Raw genomic sequence first — 14,680 nt, 5'->3', positions numbered from 1 at the left:
TTCAGAAAACTTGTATTTGTAGAGTATGCATTTTAAAATTTCCAATGGAAGCTGAAACTCACAAGGAAGCCAGAGGTAAAAATTATTCAGATTTTATAAATGAGAACACAGATAAAAAGCAAGGGTCCAATGAGTTATACATGGGACCCAAAATTCAGCAACCCAAGCCGGGACTGAGAATTCCTCACTACGACTATGGTAGTGAGATTATTAAGCTCAGTTGTTGCCTTCAGTATTTGTTTCCACAGACATTACGAAGAAAGCTTTTTACTTTGGCATTTCTGTAATATGGCACCATTTATGGCTGTCTTCACTTATAATAACCTTATTAAACAACCATCTTTAGGGCTGGCAGTCTACAAAAGTGAGGAGGGTCAGTCTGCTTAGTAGTGGTTAATGGCCCAATCAAAATTTGAGTTATGTCATTTTTTCCTTGCATTTTCTTGATTTAGAAGCTAACGTATGCCCCATTTCTAATTTAGCCAAACATATCTTTCTGACACAAATACAAAGTCTCAAGAAGGAAAAAGACTTTTGCCATTCAATCTAACCTTTTATCATTTTTGGATAATCATACAGCCGATCTAATGATTCCACAAACTTGCAGTGTGCCGATATTTTTTCCTGTTGCAGACTAAGTCTTTCCAAAGGATGATCTAATTCATTTTAGGCTGAGAGAGAATAAACCCTATGCTAAAAAGCAAACTATAATTTTTTGCTCTTTGGGCTGAAAGACCCCGGCACAGAATACAGAAGAATATATTGAATTCAACAGCAAGTAAGCCTAAAGAAACAGGGAACTTTTAATTAATGTACTTTGGAAGGTCCAAACATGTAGAAAAATCACAAAACAAAAATGTTAACCATTAAAGAGAATTTTATTTTTTTAAAAAATCATTATCTTGTGTTTCAGATACACAGGTATAAGAGAAATTCAGACGGTGAAAGCTCCTTTTCCAGCTACTGTTCCCAGGACGGTCAGTACTGGTTTCGAAACTGGTTGCTCAGGCCTTGCAGCTCTGTGACGAGGGCGTCTATCGCTGCTGCTTCATCAGCTAACTCTGGGGAAATTTCTCCACTTGCCACATCTGTAAAAAGTTGCTGCAACATAAAGAACAAAGCAGATCAAAACAATGACAATTTCTCTAAAATAAAATAGGTACAGAGGATAGAATTAAAAATTCCCTGTATCAGGGTGCCTGGGTGGCTCAGGTCATGATCTCAAGGTCCTGGGATCGAGCCCCGCATCAGGCTCTCTACTTAGTGGGGAGCCTGCTTCCCTTTCTCTCTCTGCCTGCCTCTCTGCCTACTTGTGATCTCTCTCTTTCTCTCTCTCTCTCTTTGTGTCAAATGAATAAATAAATAAATAAAATCTTGGGGGAAAAAAAAAAAGATGTTTCTTTAAAAAAAAAATTCCCTGTATCTAATAATACCACATGATAGTAACAACGGTTAGTGTTTGTTCTGTTTACCAAACTGGAAATGCACAAGCTGCAAAGTTAAACCAGGCATCAAAAACGTGCCTGAGCTGGCAAATTCAAATGAGCTCTGCTCTTCAAAATGGTTGCCCTGAACACTGGTTATTCTTTTTTTTTTTTTTTAAAGATTTAATTTATTTATTTATCAGAATGAGAGAGAGCCCAAGCATGGGGAGTGGCAGGTAGAGGGAGAAGCAGGCTCCCCACTGGGCAAGAAGCCCAATGCAGGAATCGATCCCAGGACTCTGGGATCATGATCTGAGCTAAAGGCAGAGGCTTAACCAACTGAGCCACCCAGACGTCCTCTGGTTATTCATTTCAATGTTATATGATGGTTTTAGAATGAATGGACATTCTTCATCCAAAAAAACCCCAAATCTATTCATTGTATATACAAGCAAAGTGAATATATTTTATATTCAAGTTCATACACATCATACCCCTTTATGCTAATTACTGGACAACTAATTATTGTTTAGGACTCAGAGGCTGCAAAGATTATCAGGATTTGGTAAAAGCAAAGAAGCCCAGCATGTTAAAGTAAAAATAAACGTTCCCTCTTTGTAAAAGGACTTGCCTGGGGAGGCGCACTGCAACATACTTTGATAAAGCTGCCACAGCGGAGGCATTCTGGAGAGCCTCTCTACCCGGAACCGCCTGCTGAGCCAGGACAGGCACCCAACAAAATGAACTTCAGGATTTTATGACCACACTGTGTATGTGTGGGTGTGTAGATCAGAAATGTAATTTACTCAACACACTGTCTTTTTTTTTTTTTTTAAATTACACTATTTATTTATTTATTTGAGAGAGAGAGAGAGAGAGCGTGCACATGCGTGCAAATGGGTGGGGTGGGGAGGGCACAGGGAAAGAACCGCAAGCAGACTCCATGCTGAGCGTGGAGTCCAACACAGGGCTCGATCCCAGGACCCTAAGATCATGACCCAAGCCAAAACCAAGAGTGAGCCGCTTAACTAAATGAGCCACCCAGGTGCCCTACTATTTATCTTTTCTATCAGACCTGACTAGATGACTTGCTTACCATTACCATATGACTATTTACTATCACAACCATAGATGATAGGACAAGTGTTCTGATGGTTGTTCTAAAAGAGAGCCCCAGAGATGTTTTGAGTGATGGTATGATCACTGGGACAAGTTTAGAGCTTCACACAGTGGTTTTTAGAGCTAAGAGCATTCACTGAATGCAGGACTTCATCAATGTTCAGCAAAGATCTGTCACATTACCGTGTATTCACACCATGCACAGTACTTCATAAGAGAATGACTTAAGAACTGTTACAATGTGATCAGTAGAGAAAACACCTTTTAGAAAAGTAATGTAGGGCGCCTGGGTGGCTCAGTTGGTTAAGCAGCTGCCTTCGACTCAGGGTCCTGGGATCGAGCCTGGATCGGGCTCCCTGCTCAGGGGAGAGCCTGCTATCCCCTCTCCTCTGCCCGCCACTCTGCCTACTTGTGCTCTCTACTTCTCTCTCTATCAAATAAATAAATAAAATCTTAAAAAAGTAACCTAGACTCAGATAGCATATTTTATTTTTACTAAGTATTATAGTGCTTGCAAATCATCATGATCTGCATCACTCCCCTATGAACTAAAGAGAGAGGAGAGAGAAACTGGGGCTTAGAAAGAATGGATTATTCGCCGAGGATCCCAAAATGTGCAAGCAGTAAAGTCTGTCCTGTCTCCAGGATTTCTGGCATTTTCCCGAACAGCCCTCATGCCCACTGCAGCAGGTCTGTGAAGTGATCCCCGTGGGTGGTGGTGGTGGTGGGAGGGGGAGGATACACTGGATGATGTCAGGTGAGGCTCTAGGCTCTATGTGTTTATTTCCATGAAATCCCTGGCCTGGAAAGAAAAGATCAGAGATTGGTACAAACCAAGCTTACTACAAGCTATTTAATAGAGCTATCCGGGGACGCCTGGGTGGCTCAGTGGGTTAAGCCACTGCCTTCGGCTCAGGTCATGATCCCAGGGTCATGGGATCGCGTCCCGCATCGGGCTCCTTGCTCAGCGGGAGCCTGCTTCTCTCGCTGCCTCTGCCTACCTCTCTGCCTGCTTGTGTGTACTCGCTTGTTCTCTCTCTCTCTCTGGCAAATAAATAAAATCTTTAAAAAAAAAATAATAGAGCTATTCGATTTTGTTTTACCTATTTAAAGTGCTCTAAAAAAGTGTTTGGGGGATCCCAATTCAGCTGAGCAAACCCAATCTGTTTTAAAAAAAACAAAACAAATCGGAAAAGCATATGCTCTACTACAAAATCAGAGACTCCCAAATATTCTAGCAAAAACATGGTTTCAAAGGAGGCGTGGGGAGGCAAGTTTTCTCAGTTGGGATCTAATGAGAACAAAATCTAAACCTAGATGATGCTCTGAGGCCTCCTTTTCAATGTCGGGGAATCTTCCACAAAAGGGAAGGCAGGCAGTACCTGCACAGACTAGACTAGTTAGGTAGGTACAGATTTATGTAAAATTAATAACTTACAAGAAGCTTTGCACAGAGATAAGGAAACTAGTAGAGAATCTCCTGAGAAGATAAACAATTGTAGGTAGGTTAGTGATCTAACCAAAACTAGGAAACCTAGCTCCCCATTTGAGAGGGACAGTCACAGGAAAAGCTTACTACCTTGACCTTCTTTGAGCGCTCATGCAGTTTTCTGAGAGATACAAAATTCTGAAGTTAACCTACCAAACTGGGAGGAAATACAGTTCTTCCTGGTACAATCGGGTTCCAGTTTGCAGATTAAAAAGGATAGTAAAGCAAATTAATATTCTGAAGAGGCAAAAATGATGCCCTCATCTGAAAAGATCAAGCAATTAATAAAAAGCCATACATACTCTGGGAAGATTTTTACATGTGTCCGGAAGTGACCTTCACCTACCATAGACTTGCTCTCAGAAGTGTTAGAATTCATTTACAACCCAAGATTAAATAGTGAAGGCAAGCAAAAATGAGAAAAGAAACCACTGAATCGTGCTAGAAACTATATTCCTTGGGGCGCCTGGGTGGGTCATTTGGATAGGGGCATCTGCCTTCAGCTCAGGTCATGATCCAGGGTCCGGGAAACAAGCCCTGCTTCTGGCTTCCCTCCTCTGCTGGGAGCCTGCTTCTCCCTCTGCCTGCTCTGTGCTTTCTCTCCCTCGCCAATAAATAAATAAATAAAGAGAAAAGAAGACAAAAAAAAAAAAAAAAAAAAAAAAGAAAGGAAAGGAAAAGGAAAGAAAGGAAAAGAAAAAAGAGAAACAAAACTATATTCCTTTCCAGTTTGCTTCCAGGGGTATAATCCACACCTGACCACGTGATCTCCAGGCTCCGCCCCATACCTGACTGGCCACAGGCAGACACTCGGGGCTCCCAACCAGTTCCCTCAGGGATTCTCAGGCGTCCCCTGCCCAGCGCTAGTTCACAAGGCGGCATTTGTCGATCGACGGTAAATGTTTCAGTGGTCAAGCCTGAGTCACTCACCTGCCTTAGTCTTTGTGAAACCCATATACCACCTACTTAATATTTGTCTCTAAATCACCTTTTTAATATAAATAGAAGTTTTTCTTTTTTAGAGGAAACATTACATTACTGTAAGTGAAAAATAAGCAATAATGTTCATGAAGATGTAGGTCTGAGGTGCTAGTTAAACTTTTTCTAACATGTGGTGAAATAAATATGCATGAAAATCAAAAGTTCAGCCAAGTGCTACCAGTGGCATATATGTCATACTCTGGAAAAAGTGACAATCAGGAGAAGAGCATTGTTTTCATTTAAATTCAAGAAAGCAGTAGGGCTGCGTTATTAACTTCAAAGACTCCCGAGTTACCCAGGTGGTCTAGCCTTGGGGCCAGTAACACCCCCACCGGTACAACTGACCACCTGGGGGCCGACGTCTAAACCGCCACGTGGCCTGAATATTACCCCTGACATAAAGGAAGATTTAAGAGCAGCCGCTCATGGCACAGACCGTCTTTCCGGGGGCACCGGGGTTAACTCACACCGCATTCTCACCTTTGCCTTAGATGACAAGCCCTGCAAATTGAGTCGAACTGAGGAAAGCACCTGCACAGCCTCCTGGGGACTGGACTTGTTTTTACTGTGTTTTATAGCCACTGCAACATAAATATGGGAGAAAATATGCATTAAATGCCGCTAACGATCATTTATAAGTGCCCAAAACAATTACTTGATTAGGTTTTTATAGTAAAAGACTTCAGGAATATTCTCACATGGACAGATTGTGTTTTGGTAAAAGGACAATTCTGTGCATAATTCCCCGCACTGTCCTTCTTCACACTTCCTGCTAACTGGAGAATTGTGAGGGGAAGTAGGTGATTTTTGGTAAGTTACAGATCACTGGGAAGAGACTCTAAACACACACACACATACACGTGAAATTACACAAAAAGAGACGAAATCTAACTGAATACAAGGCACACGGAGGGCAAAACCAGAGGGAGCAGCTCTTTTGTGTGGCTCCCCGGGGCACCAGGTCCCTAACGGGGACTCACAGTTGCCAATGACACCTGCCCAGTGAAGTGACGTCGGGTATTTACAGCTCAATTCTCACTGCATTCTCCTACTCAGGATTTACTCCCCATTCCAGAGGAAGTGGCTTCAACAACCTACGTGCTTGCGTCCGGGCGAAGTGACCACACCCGGGCTCTCAGGTGGCTGAGAGGCGCTTGGCGTCAGCAGGGAGTGGGAGAGAACTGGGTCACTCACGCGTGACAACCCCGCCTCCCGCGTGCTGGAGCCCATCTTCCTAAAGTTTTGATCAGGAAGGGATGCTGTAGCATCTATTGAGAGTATCATATGGTTCTTGTTCTTTCTTTTATTGATGTGTTGTATCATATTCATTGATTTGCCGATGTTGAACCAACCTTGCAGCCCTGGAATAAATCCCACTTGGTTGTGGTGAATAAGCCTTTTAATGTACTGTTGAATCCTATTGGCTAGTATTTTGGTGAGAATTTTCGCATCCGTGTTCATCAAGGATATTGGTCTATAGCTCTCTTTTTTGATGGGATCCTTGTCTGGTTTTGGGATCAAGGTGATGCTGGCCTCATAAAATGAGTTTGGAAGTTTTCCTTCCATTTCTATTTTTTGGAACAGTTTCAGGAGAATAGGAATTAGTTCTTCTTTAAATGTTTAGTAGAATTCCCCCGGGAAGCCATCTGGCCCTGGGCTTTTGTTTGTTTGGAGATTTTTGATGACTGTTTCAATCTCCTTACTGGTTATGGGTCTGTTCAGGCTTTCTATTTCTTCCTGGTTCAGTTGTGGTAGTTTATATGTTTCTAGGAATGCATCCATTTCTTTCAGATTGTCAAATTTGTTGGCGTAGAGTTGCTCATAGTATGTTCTTATAATTGTTCGTATTTCTTTGGCGTTAGTTGTGATCTCTCCTCTTTCACTCATGATTTTATTTATTTGGGTCCTTTCTCTTTTCTTTTTGATAAGTCTGGCCAGGGGTTTATCAATTTTATTAATTCTTTCAAAGAACCAGCTCCTAGTTTGGTTGATTTGTTCTATTGTTTTTTTGGTTTCTATTTCATTGATTTCTGCTCTGATCTTTATGATTTCTCTTCTCCTGCTGGGTTTAGAGTTTCTTTCTTGTTCTTTCTCCAGCTCCTTTAGGTGTAGGGTTAGGTTGTATACCTGAGACCTTTCTTGTTTCTTGAGAAAGGCTTGTACTGCTATATATTTTCCTCTCAGGACTGCCTTTGTTGTGTCCCACAGATTTTGAACCATTGTATTTTCATTATCATTTGTTTCTATGATTTTTTCCAATTCTTCTTTAATTTTGCAGAGATTTTTTTTAATGTTACAATTCTGTTTTCAGAATTGAGCATGGTGGACAACAGTGTTGGGGAGAAACATTTAAAAAAAGAGAGAATAGAATAACAAAGACAAGCAGTTCATTCCTCAACTGAGCACTGGTCTACAAAAGCAACAAAGAAAAGGTGAATCTAAATCTAAATTTTCATAAATCTAAAATATCACCAGAAACTAAAGCTGAGCATCCACTCACAGATGCTTAAAATGCTTTGGGAACACCAATGTCTAATTTGTTAAAGTGAGAAGGAACTTAGAAGAATAGAAGGTTGTTTTTCTCCCACTATTGTCCTGATGAAAAAATGGTGCCCAAAATAGCCTAAAAACAACTTTTGGTACAAAATGAGGATTTTATTCCTGCAGTACTTATTTCTTTACCCTGTGCATTTGTATTTGATAGGTTTAATAGCATCACTTAGTGATAACAGAAAGTATCTTGGCTTTGACTGTTACGAAGTTAGCTGTTCACAGAAATGTTTAGGGTTGGCAAGCTCAAGTAGATAAGATAAATTCTTCCAAGGAGATTGTACCTTGCTGTAATTATGTACATAATACACCTAGTTATGGGTTTCCTCAAACATGGTACTATATTCACAAAGGTCACAGGCCTCAGGACTGAACTCCATCTGAGCCCACCCACCATGAGGCCAGCATAAGCCCCGTGAACTGCAGCCACATTCCACGGGTCTATCAGCAATGACCTCCACCTTGTCTACTCTGAATTTCAGCTGGACAGAATTCGGCATGTCTCTCTGATCTGTCAAGGGGTAGACAGGCCAGATAACTGAATATTTATATCCTTTTTGTCAGTGATATCAAAGAATGTAAGTAGAATTGTCAACTATAAAGCCCATTTCTAAACTGTTCGAATGTTCTGTGATTTCTTTAGAGACACAAAGTTTACTCTCGTTCTTCATTTTTCTCTTTTTAGTTTTGAGTGCCTTATCAGACAGCTCAGCTCCTATACCCCAGAAGGAACAGGGTTGGTGTGAGAAGGTCAGGGATTTACATTTCAACCAGGTGCAAGATACTTTTAAGTGTTTAAATACATCTTCATTTATTCTTTCTAACAAGAAGGTAGGCATTGCCCCCATTTTACAAGGAGGGAACTAAGGTTCAGAGGAGTTAAGTGATCTACCCAACACCGCCCAGCAAGTACAGGGCAGAGCTGGTTCTGGAGCTCAGGTCTCCCTGATTTCAAGGGTCTGCCCTTGTCAGCTCCCCAATACTGTAACTGTTAGTTGCCAGAAAAGTTAGAAGAGGACTTTAGGATAGGTTCGTAGCTCTGTGATTCAGTTCTTAACACAGTGGCTTCATTATTTTATTTCAACTGCATTCCCAGGGCATCACACATCCATACTCAATTCTAAATATAAAAACGCACTATTAAATTTACCTGGCGTATTTTTCATTAATGCAAATAATGAAAAGGGGCCTTTATCTGGGATATACCCAACAGGCGTGCAACCTTATATGTAATGTTATCTCTCCCCTCAAATATCACCCACTTAAATTTCCCAAAGGCAGGGATAGGATTATATTTTTTATTTCTTTCGCATATGCCATAGGTCTTTGTACACTGCTATTCTCCAGTAATCTATGTATTTTTGGAGAAAAAATATTTTCATTTATAAAGGAAAACTACAAGTCAAGAAATGTTAACAGATTTCCTTAATACTACACAATCAACACAAACAGACGGTGTGCTTGAAAGTCAGACACAGCTGGGAAGGTCCTTCCCATCTTGAAAGCTCCTAATACTGGTCGCTTACACTCGAACGGTATTTCAGTTTCTGTCCTTCCTACCATTCCGGCCTCTATTTTCTCCTATTGCTCCAAAGTGCTTACCTAGTAGCTGGTCTTATAAAGATTCGCAGCACGAAATATGGCTATTTCCATATAACGAAATAATCTGAACTTATCTGGAATGGAACTTCACTTTTGACAAATTCTTTTTCAGTAAAAATACAGTAAGACGTGGCAGGAATATCAAACATTACATCAATTACCATGTGCGAGTCCTAAGGCTCTGTGCACCACTTCCTTAAATGATGTCATGTCTTTCTCCCAACAACTGGACTGTGTGTCACACTTGTATGCCTTAGAGAGATACTGGAACGCCTGAGGACAGAAAAAGAATAGTGTTCAGAATAAAAAAGGGAATTCACATTTCCAACTCGGTTTCCTGGAGGTCATGTGGAACTAATTTGAATTTGAGAAACTAGCATCTGTGTTATGTAGCACGATCTTTATTATTCTCATCAAAGAAGGGGTACAGATGCAATCAAGTAGATGTATCTGGACAGAGAAACTTCCCTCCAAACAGAGAAACAGAGATGCCACGTTTGGAAACCTAGAAGAAGTGCACACACCATTCCTCAGCACCTGTAGCCATCAGCTTAAGAGCCCGGTTAAAAGAATGAGGCATGAACTTGATAGCACCTACAGAGTCACCAAGAGGCGTGTGTACTCACAGAAGTTTAAAACACTTTCACAGCCCCATCCCTGCAGATTCTTGAGGGAGAAGTCACCGATCAGAGAATTCAGACTCCCCTTGAGTCCATACATGCAAGAGCACATCATTCAAGAAGAAGTGGAAGGACAGAAAGTAGGAGTGTGTGCACGCGTGCGTGTGAGTGTGTGTTCTCCGGGCTGACAGGCCATGGTGGAAGCCAGCTGTGGACTGAGAGAGGAGAGATGGCCAGGAATCCCACAGATGAGCTGGACTGCAGCGAATTCCAAACTCAGGCAAGGAGTACATTTGATTTGTTGTGGATGTTTTGAAAAGAACAGAAAACAATGATTTCAACCTTGGAAACTGTGGGGGCTCCTTTGGGTTCTGAAATAAGAGGCCAAAGGCATAAGTTAAGTGTAACTGGTGCTCTCGTGCACTTTCAAGAAAGGGGTAGGGTAACCTCTGTAAAGCCTTTTGTGTTCAAAGCACTCCTTCCATGGTCTTCTCTCATGCCTTTTTCTCTTTCCCTTCCAAGGCTCCCGTCTCAGATCTAAACCCTCTTTTGTCGCTGGGCCCCATCTACCTCAGTCTTCAGCAAGGAGCCTGCAGAAAGGGCTGAGAGTAAAGCATATGAACAGCTGCTTGCTACAGCTCCAGTCGGGGAGCAGGCTGGAGAGTGCCTTTTGCAGGAAATGGAGAACAATTATGTAAGAAAGATTCATGGAAAGTAAAAAAGATGAATGCTTGCAAGTCTTAACCTGCCCGCCATTCAAAGTGCTTACGTTAAAGATTCCGAATAAAGATTCGGAAAACCTGAGCATATCCATCATCCTTTTTGACCTCATTTAATTCTTCCCCCAACCATCGAAGGAGATCTGCTACATGTAATTTAAACAAAAGGCAAGCTCCCGCGAGGACTGAAAGAGGACTTACCTTTTCAATTTCATCAGGCTTTTCACTCTGCCCATTTCCATACACTGCAGCATACAGCCTCCAGATTTCTCCATCATTCGTCACTCTTGAAGTCACTCTGCCAAGTAATTCCCGCAGTTTTCCTCTGAGGGCAGTTGCGACATCTCCACTTCGATCGGTTACCCCATCAACCACTGCCCTGACCAGAATTTTAAGGACCTTAAAAAATGCACAGAACAAACTGGTAAGCTAGAAACAACAAAAAACAATAACAAAAAACAAGGGGCTACCATCGCCATTATCAAGGACAGTGATGGTGAAAAACCTTGAGACTCACTGGAATATCACCTTTACGCTTTTTAAAAATAAACATGGGGGCACTTGGGTGGCTCAGTGGGTTGGACCCCTGCCTTCGGCTCAGGTCATGATCTCGGGGTCCTGAGATTGAGGCCCGAGTTGGGCTCTCTGCTCAGTGGGGAGCCTGCTTCCCCAACCCCCGCCTGTCTCTATGTCTACTTGTGATCTCTATCAAATAAATAAAATCTTAAAGGAAACAAAAAAAAACATGGAGCCATGCTAAACCACTCTCTAGAATCACATGCTGATTCACCTGGGCTCCCTCTTAAGGTTCCTTGGAGGGCACGAAGCCTTCTCATTCTGAGCACTCTCTCTGAATGCTCTGATTGACACCTGTAGCTTTTAGGAATGTCAGCTCAGACTCACGGTCCTTTTTATACACAGCAATAAAAATGGACAAGAGAACATTCAATTGTGCTTTTTCTTTCTTGTTTGGAAAAGATACCTTATCTCTGCCTGTAAATTCACATTACAACCCCATATATGTAGTTCTAATTCTGAAAATACAGAATTCTTATTACATGGTTTTAAATCTAAACGTAACCATGCAGATGAGACTGTTTGGATATGCACTACTGTCAAGTGATCACTCTTCAAACATTTCAAGGATTAACACGTTTTAAAAGGGATGGTCTATTAAAATAGTTACTGTCTAGTACAAATAAAGCCTACTAAATTAGTAAAATACTTTGCTTTCTCTGGGGTCAGACAACTGGCCCAACGTCCCATCCTCTCATTTTACCCACAGGAGGAGATGGGGGAGAGAACTTTAAGTTTCTTACAATAAAAATGGAGAGTGGCAGTGCAGGTGCTGGAGGAGAGAGTACGTGTGGATACTTGGTGGTGTGTGCAGGGAACAGAAGGGTGAAAGGGTAAGGAGGTGGCATGACTAGATGAACAGGGGCAGGTAGGGCGAAGGGAGCTTCAGACAGGTAGATACCAAAGCCTCTACAAAATTCACATGCAGATGTCACAAGAAGAGCAGGGGACCTTGAACAGGAGTGAAAGCAATGACAGATGTCTTCATACTCCCTACCTGTATGTTCAGCGGCCAGTTAAATGAGCTTACAAGAAAGTTCTATAAGGGGGAACAGATAGTAGAAGTCATTCCTGGCCATAACAGATACTGCCTAAAGAGATTCTGTTGGTTAAAATCAGATTACAGATAGAATCCTAGGGAACACTACACTTAAAGGAAGTTAAACAGGGGTCTATGCATAAGCAAAACTAAAAAGGAGTCCATGGAAAGACGGGATAAAGTGACGTCATGGAAACCAAGGGAGGAGGAAGTACCAAGAGCACAGCTACAAAGTTTAGGGCTGGAGGACGCTACTGAATTCAGCAATTACAAAGGATTAGTGACTGTATCCAGAGTTAAAGCCAGAAGAAAGGCAGGAGACATTGCGATTTCAGACAAGAGGCTTACAAAGAGAGAGAAAAACATGAAAACCAAGACAACTATTAGCATCATAAAAGACAGAAAGTAAAAAAAGACCCCAATCATAGTAGCCCATAACACTCATTTTGAATATTATATGTATGGGCATAGAATGTTAATAGAGAATATTCATTTAACCAAAAGCTTTAATGTAAATATACTGGGAAGATAAGAAAGAGAAGTAGCACTTGGGGTGCCTGGGTAGCTCAGTCGGTTGAGCATCTGACTCCTGGTTTTGGTTCAGGTCTCAATTTCAGGGTCATGAGATGGAGCCCAATGTGGTTGAGCTCCACGCTCAGCTCTCTCCCTCTCCTCCCCCTCTGCTCCTCCCCACCACCTGTGCTCTGGTGCTCTCTTAAATAAATAAACGAATGAATGAATGCATGCAGGAATGAATGAATAAATAAAATCTATTAAAATATATATCCTTTAAAAACCAAAGAGAAAGAGAAGGAGCAGAGATGTTGATATAAGACAGTTAGGTCCTTGATTACTGTAACAGTCAACCAATAATACCTAAATTTGGTTAATAAAGAGTAGTAGTGTTTATATTATGAAATATAGAAATGTACAAATGGCAAAAGAAACACTATATACTAACTCCTTTAGAGAGCAGGATCTTTAGGACTAGAAAGGGGTAGAGAAGGAAACTGCTGTATTTTGTTATAAGCCTTTGACTACTATTTAAGTTGTATATATGTATGTACTATTTTCATAAAATAAAAATTTAATTTAGGGGCGCCTGGGTGGCTCAGTGGGTTAAGCCGCTGCCTTTGCCTCAGATAATGATCCCAGGGTCCTGGGATCGAGCCCTGCATCAGGCGCTCTGCTCAGCAGGGAGCCTGCTTCCCTCTCTCTCTCTGCCTGCCTCTCTGTCTACTTGTGATCTCTGTCAAGTAAATAAAAATCTTAAAAAAAATTAATTTAAAAACAGAATAAAAATAGAGAAAAGGCAAGAATAAGCATTAAAAAAATTGGTAAAAATAAAACAAAAAATGAAGGCAACATGATTACTGATTTATTAGACTTTAACATAATGTCCTTGGCATGTGCGGGGAGGGGCTATTGATAAAAAGAGGGCTGGCAAGGCAGTGACCTCACTCATACTCCAGGGGCTGGTTACACAGGTGTGTTCCCTTCATGCAAATTCTTGTGTTTACTTATCATCTGTATTCTTTTCTATACATAGACTGTATTTTAATAAAACATTATTTTAAAAGTTATTTCCTGCAGTTAAGAAAGCCATCTACACTAAAGGGAATAAACAGAGTGATTAAAATACATTAACAAATGGAGTTAATTTGTAAACCTAGAAAGTGGCCTTAGAATGGTAACAGGATAACTTTTTAAAAGCTATTAATTTTATAATTTACTAGTAATATCCCCATTTTCCTCCCATTAACTAGTGAGAAAAATCACATTCTAGCTATTCAGACTGACTACAAAATGGTAACTTTGAACACATACTTAAACCCTTCTTTAAAAAATTAATACTTAGAGAAAAAAAAGGAAGAAAGTAAATATTTGTAACTTAAAAGGAGAAAAGCCTGTTGCAGTAGAGTTTCTCTGATTAAGTGAATCACCAAGTAATACAATTTCCTCTTGGGCAGTCTATAAAGTTTATCGGCATCACATTCCTTTGCATTACCAAAATCTATAGAATTTGTTGCTGAAATCCACTATAAATGCAGGGACTATGACATTGGTAAACAGCAGTGATGAGGACTGGTCTTCAGCCTACTCTATCATAGAATTGTTGTATCAAGGAGTCAATGTACAATATAAACCTATAAACTATTATGATGATCATTGATCCTCAACTTCCTTTACTCCATCAGAAGTGGACAGCAAAACCCTCATTGTTAGCTCACTCGCCATGTGCCCCTAAATTTCCTTTTGGTTCAAAAGAGACCTAAAAAGGGGTGCCTTGGTGGCTCAGTGGGTTAAAGCCTCTGCCTTCGGCTCAAGTCACGATCCCAGGGTCCTGGGATCGAGCCCCGAATCGGGCTCTCTGCTCATCGGGGAGCCTGCTTTCCCCTCTCTCTCTGCCTGCCTGTCTGCTACTTGTGACCTCTCTGACAGATAAATAAATAAAATCTTTAACCAGGTGGTAGGTACTGGAGAGGGCAGGGATTGCATGGAGCCCTGGGTGTGGTGCAAAAACAACGAATACTGTTACGCTGAAAATAAATTTAAAAAAT

At 41.2% G+C, this 14,680-nt stretch overlaps 1 protein-coding gene across 3 annotated transcripts in view; it reads right to left on the bottom strand.

Annotated features, from left to right (window-relative positions):
* Nucleotides 1-859: 859 nt before the first annotated feature.
* TTC27 (tetratricopeptide repeat domain 27) overlaps nucleotides 860-14,680 on the bottom strand; it is a 169,517-nt gene continuing 155,696 nt past the window's right edge. For 2 of the 3 annotated variants that reach the window (XM_059188599.1, XM_059188598.1), the window contains 4 exons: nucleotides 10,706-10,903; nucleotides 9,327-9,438; nucleotides 5,494-5,594; nucleotides 860-1,101 (listed from right to left, as the gene is read on the bottom strand). In XM_059188599.1, the coding sequence (XP_059044582.1) occupies nucleotides 979-1,101; nucleotides 5,494-5,594; nucleotides 9,327-9,438; nucleotides 10,706-10,903 (534 nt within the window). In that variant the 3' untranslated portion in view covers nucleotides 860-978. Of the gene's footprint in view, nucleotides 1,102-4,185; nucleotides 4,212-5,493; nucleotides 5,595-9,326; nucleotides 9,439-10,705; nucleotides 10,904-14,680 lie in introns of all 3 variants that reach the window. The other variant, XM_059188597.1, reaches the window with a different exon arrangement.

The sequence above is a fragment of the Mustela lutreola genome, chromosome 9 (genome assembly GCF_030435805.1).
Source record: "Mustela lutreola isolate mMusLut2 chromosome 9, mMusLut2.pri, whole genome shotgun sequence".
NCBI classification, from domain to species: domain Eukaryota; kingdom Metazoa; phylum Chordata; class Mammalia; order Carnivora; family Mustelidae; genus Mustela; species Mustela lutreola.
Note: the sequence above shows the minus strand (reverse complement) of the source record. Positions and strands in the feature narration are given on the sequence as shown.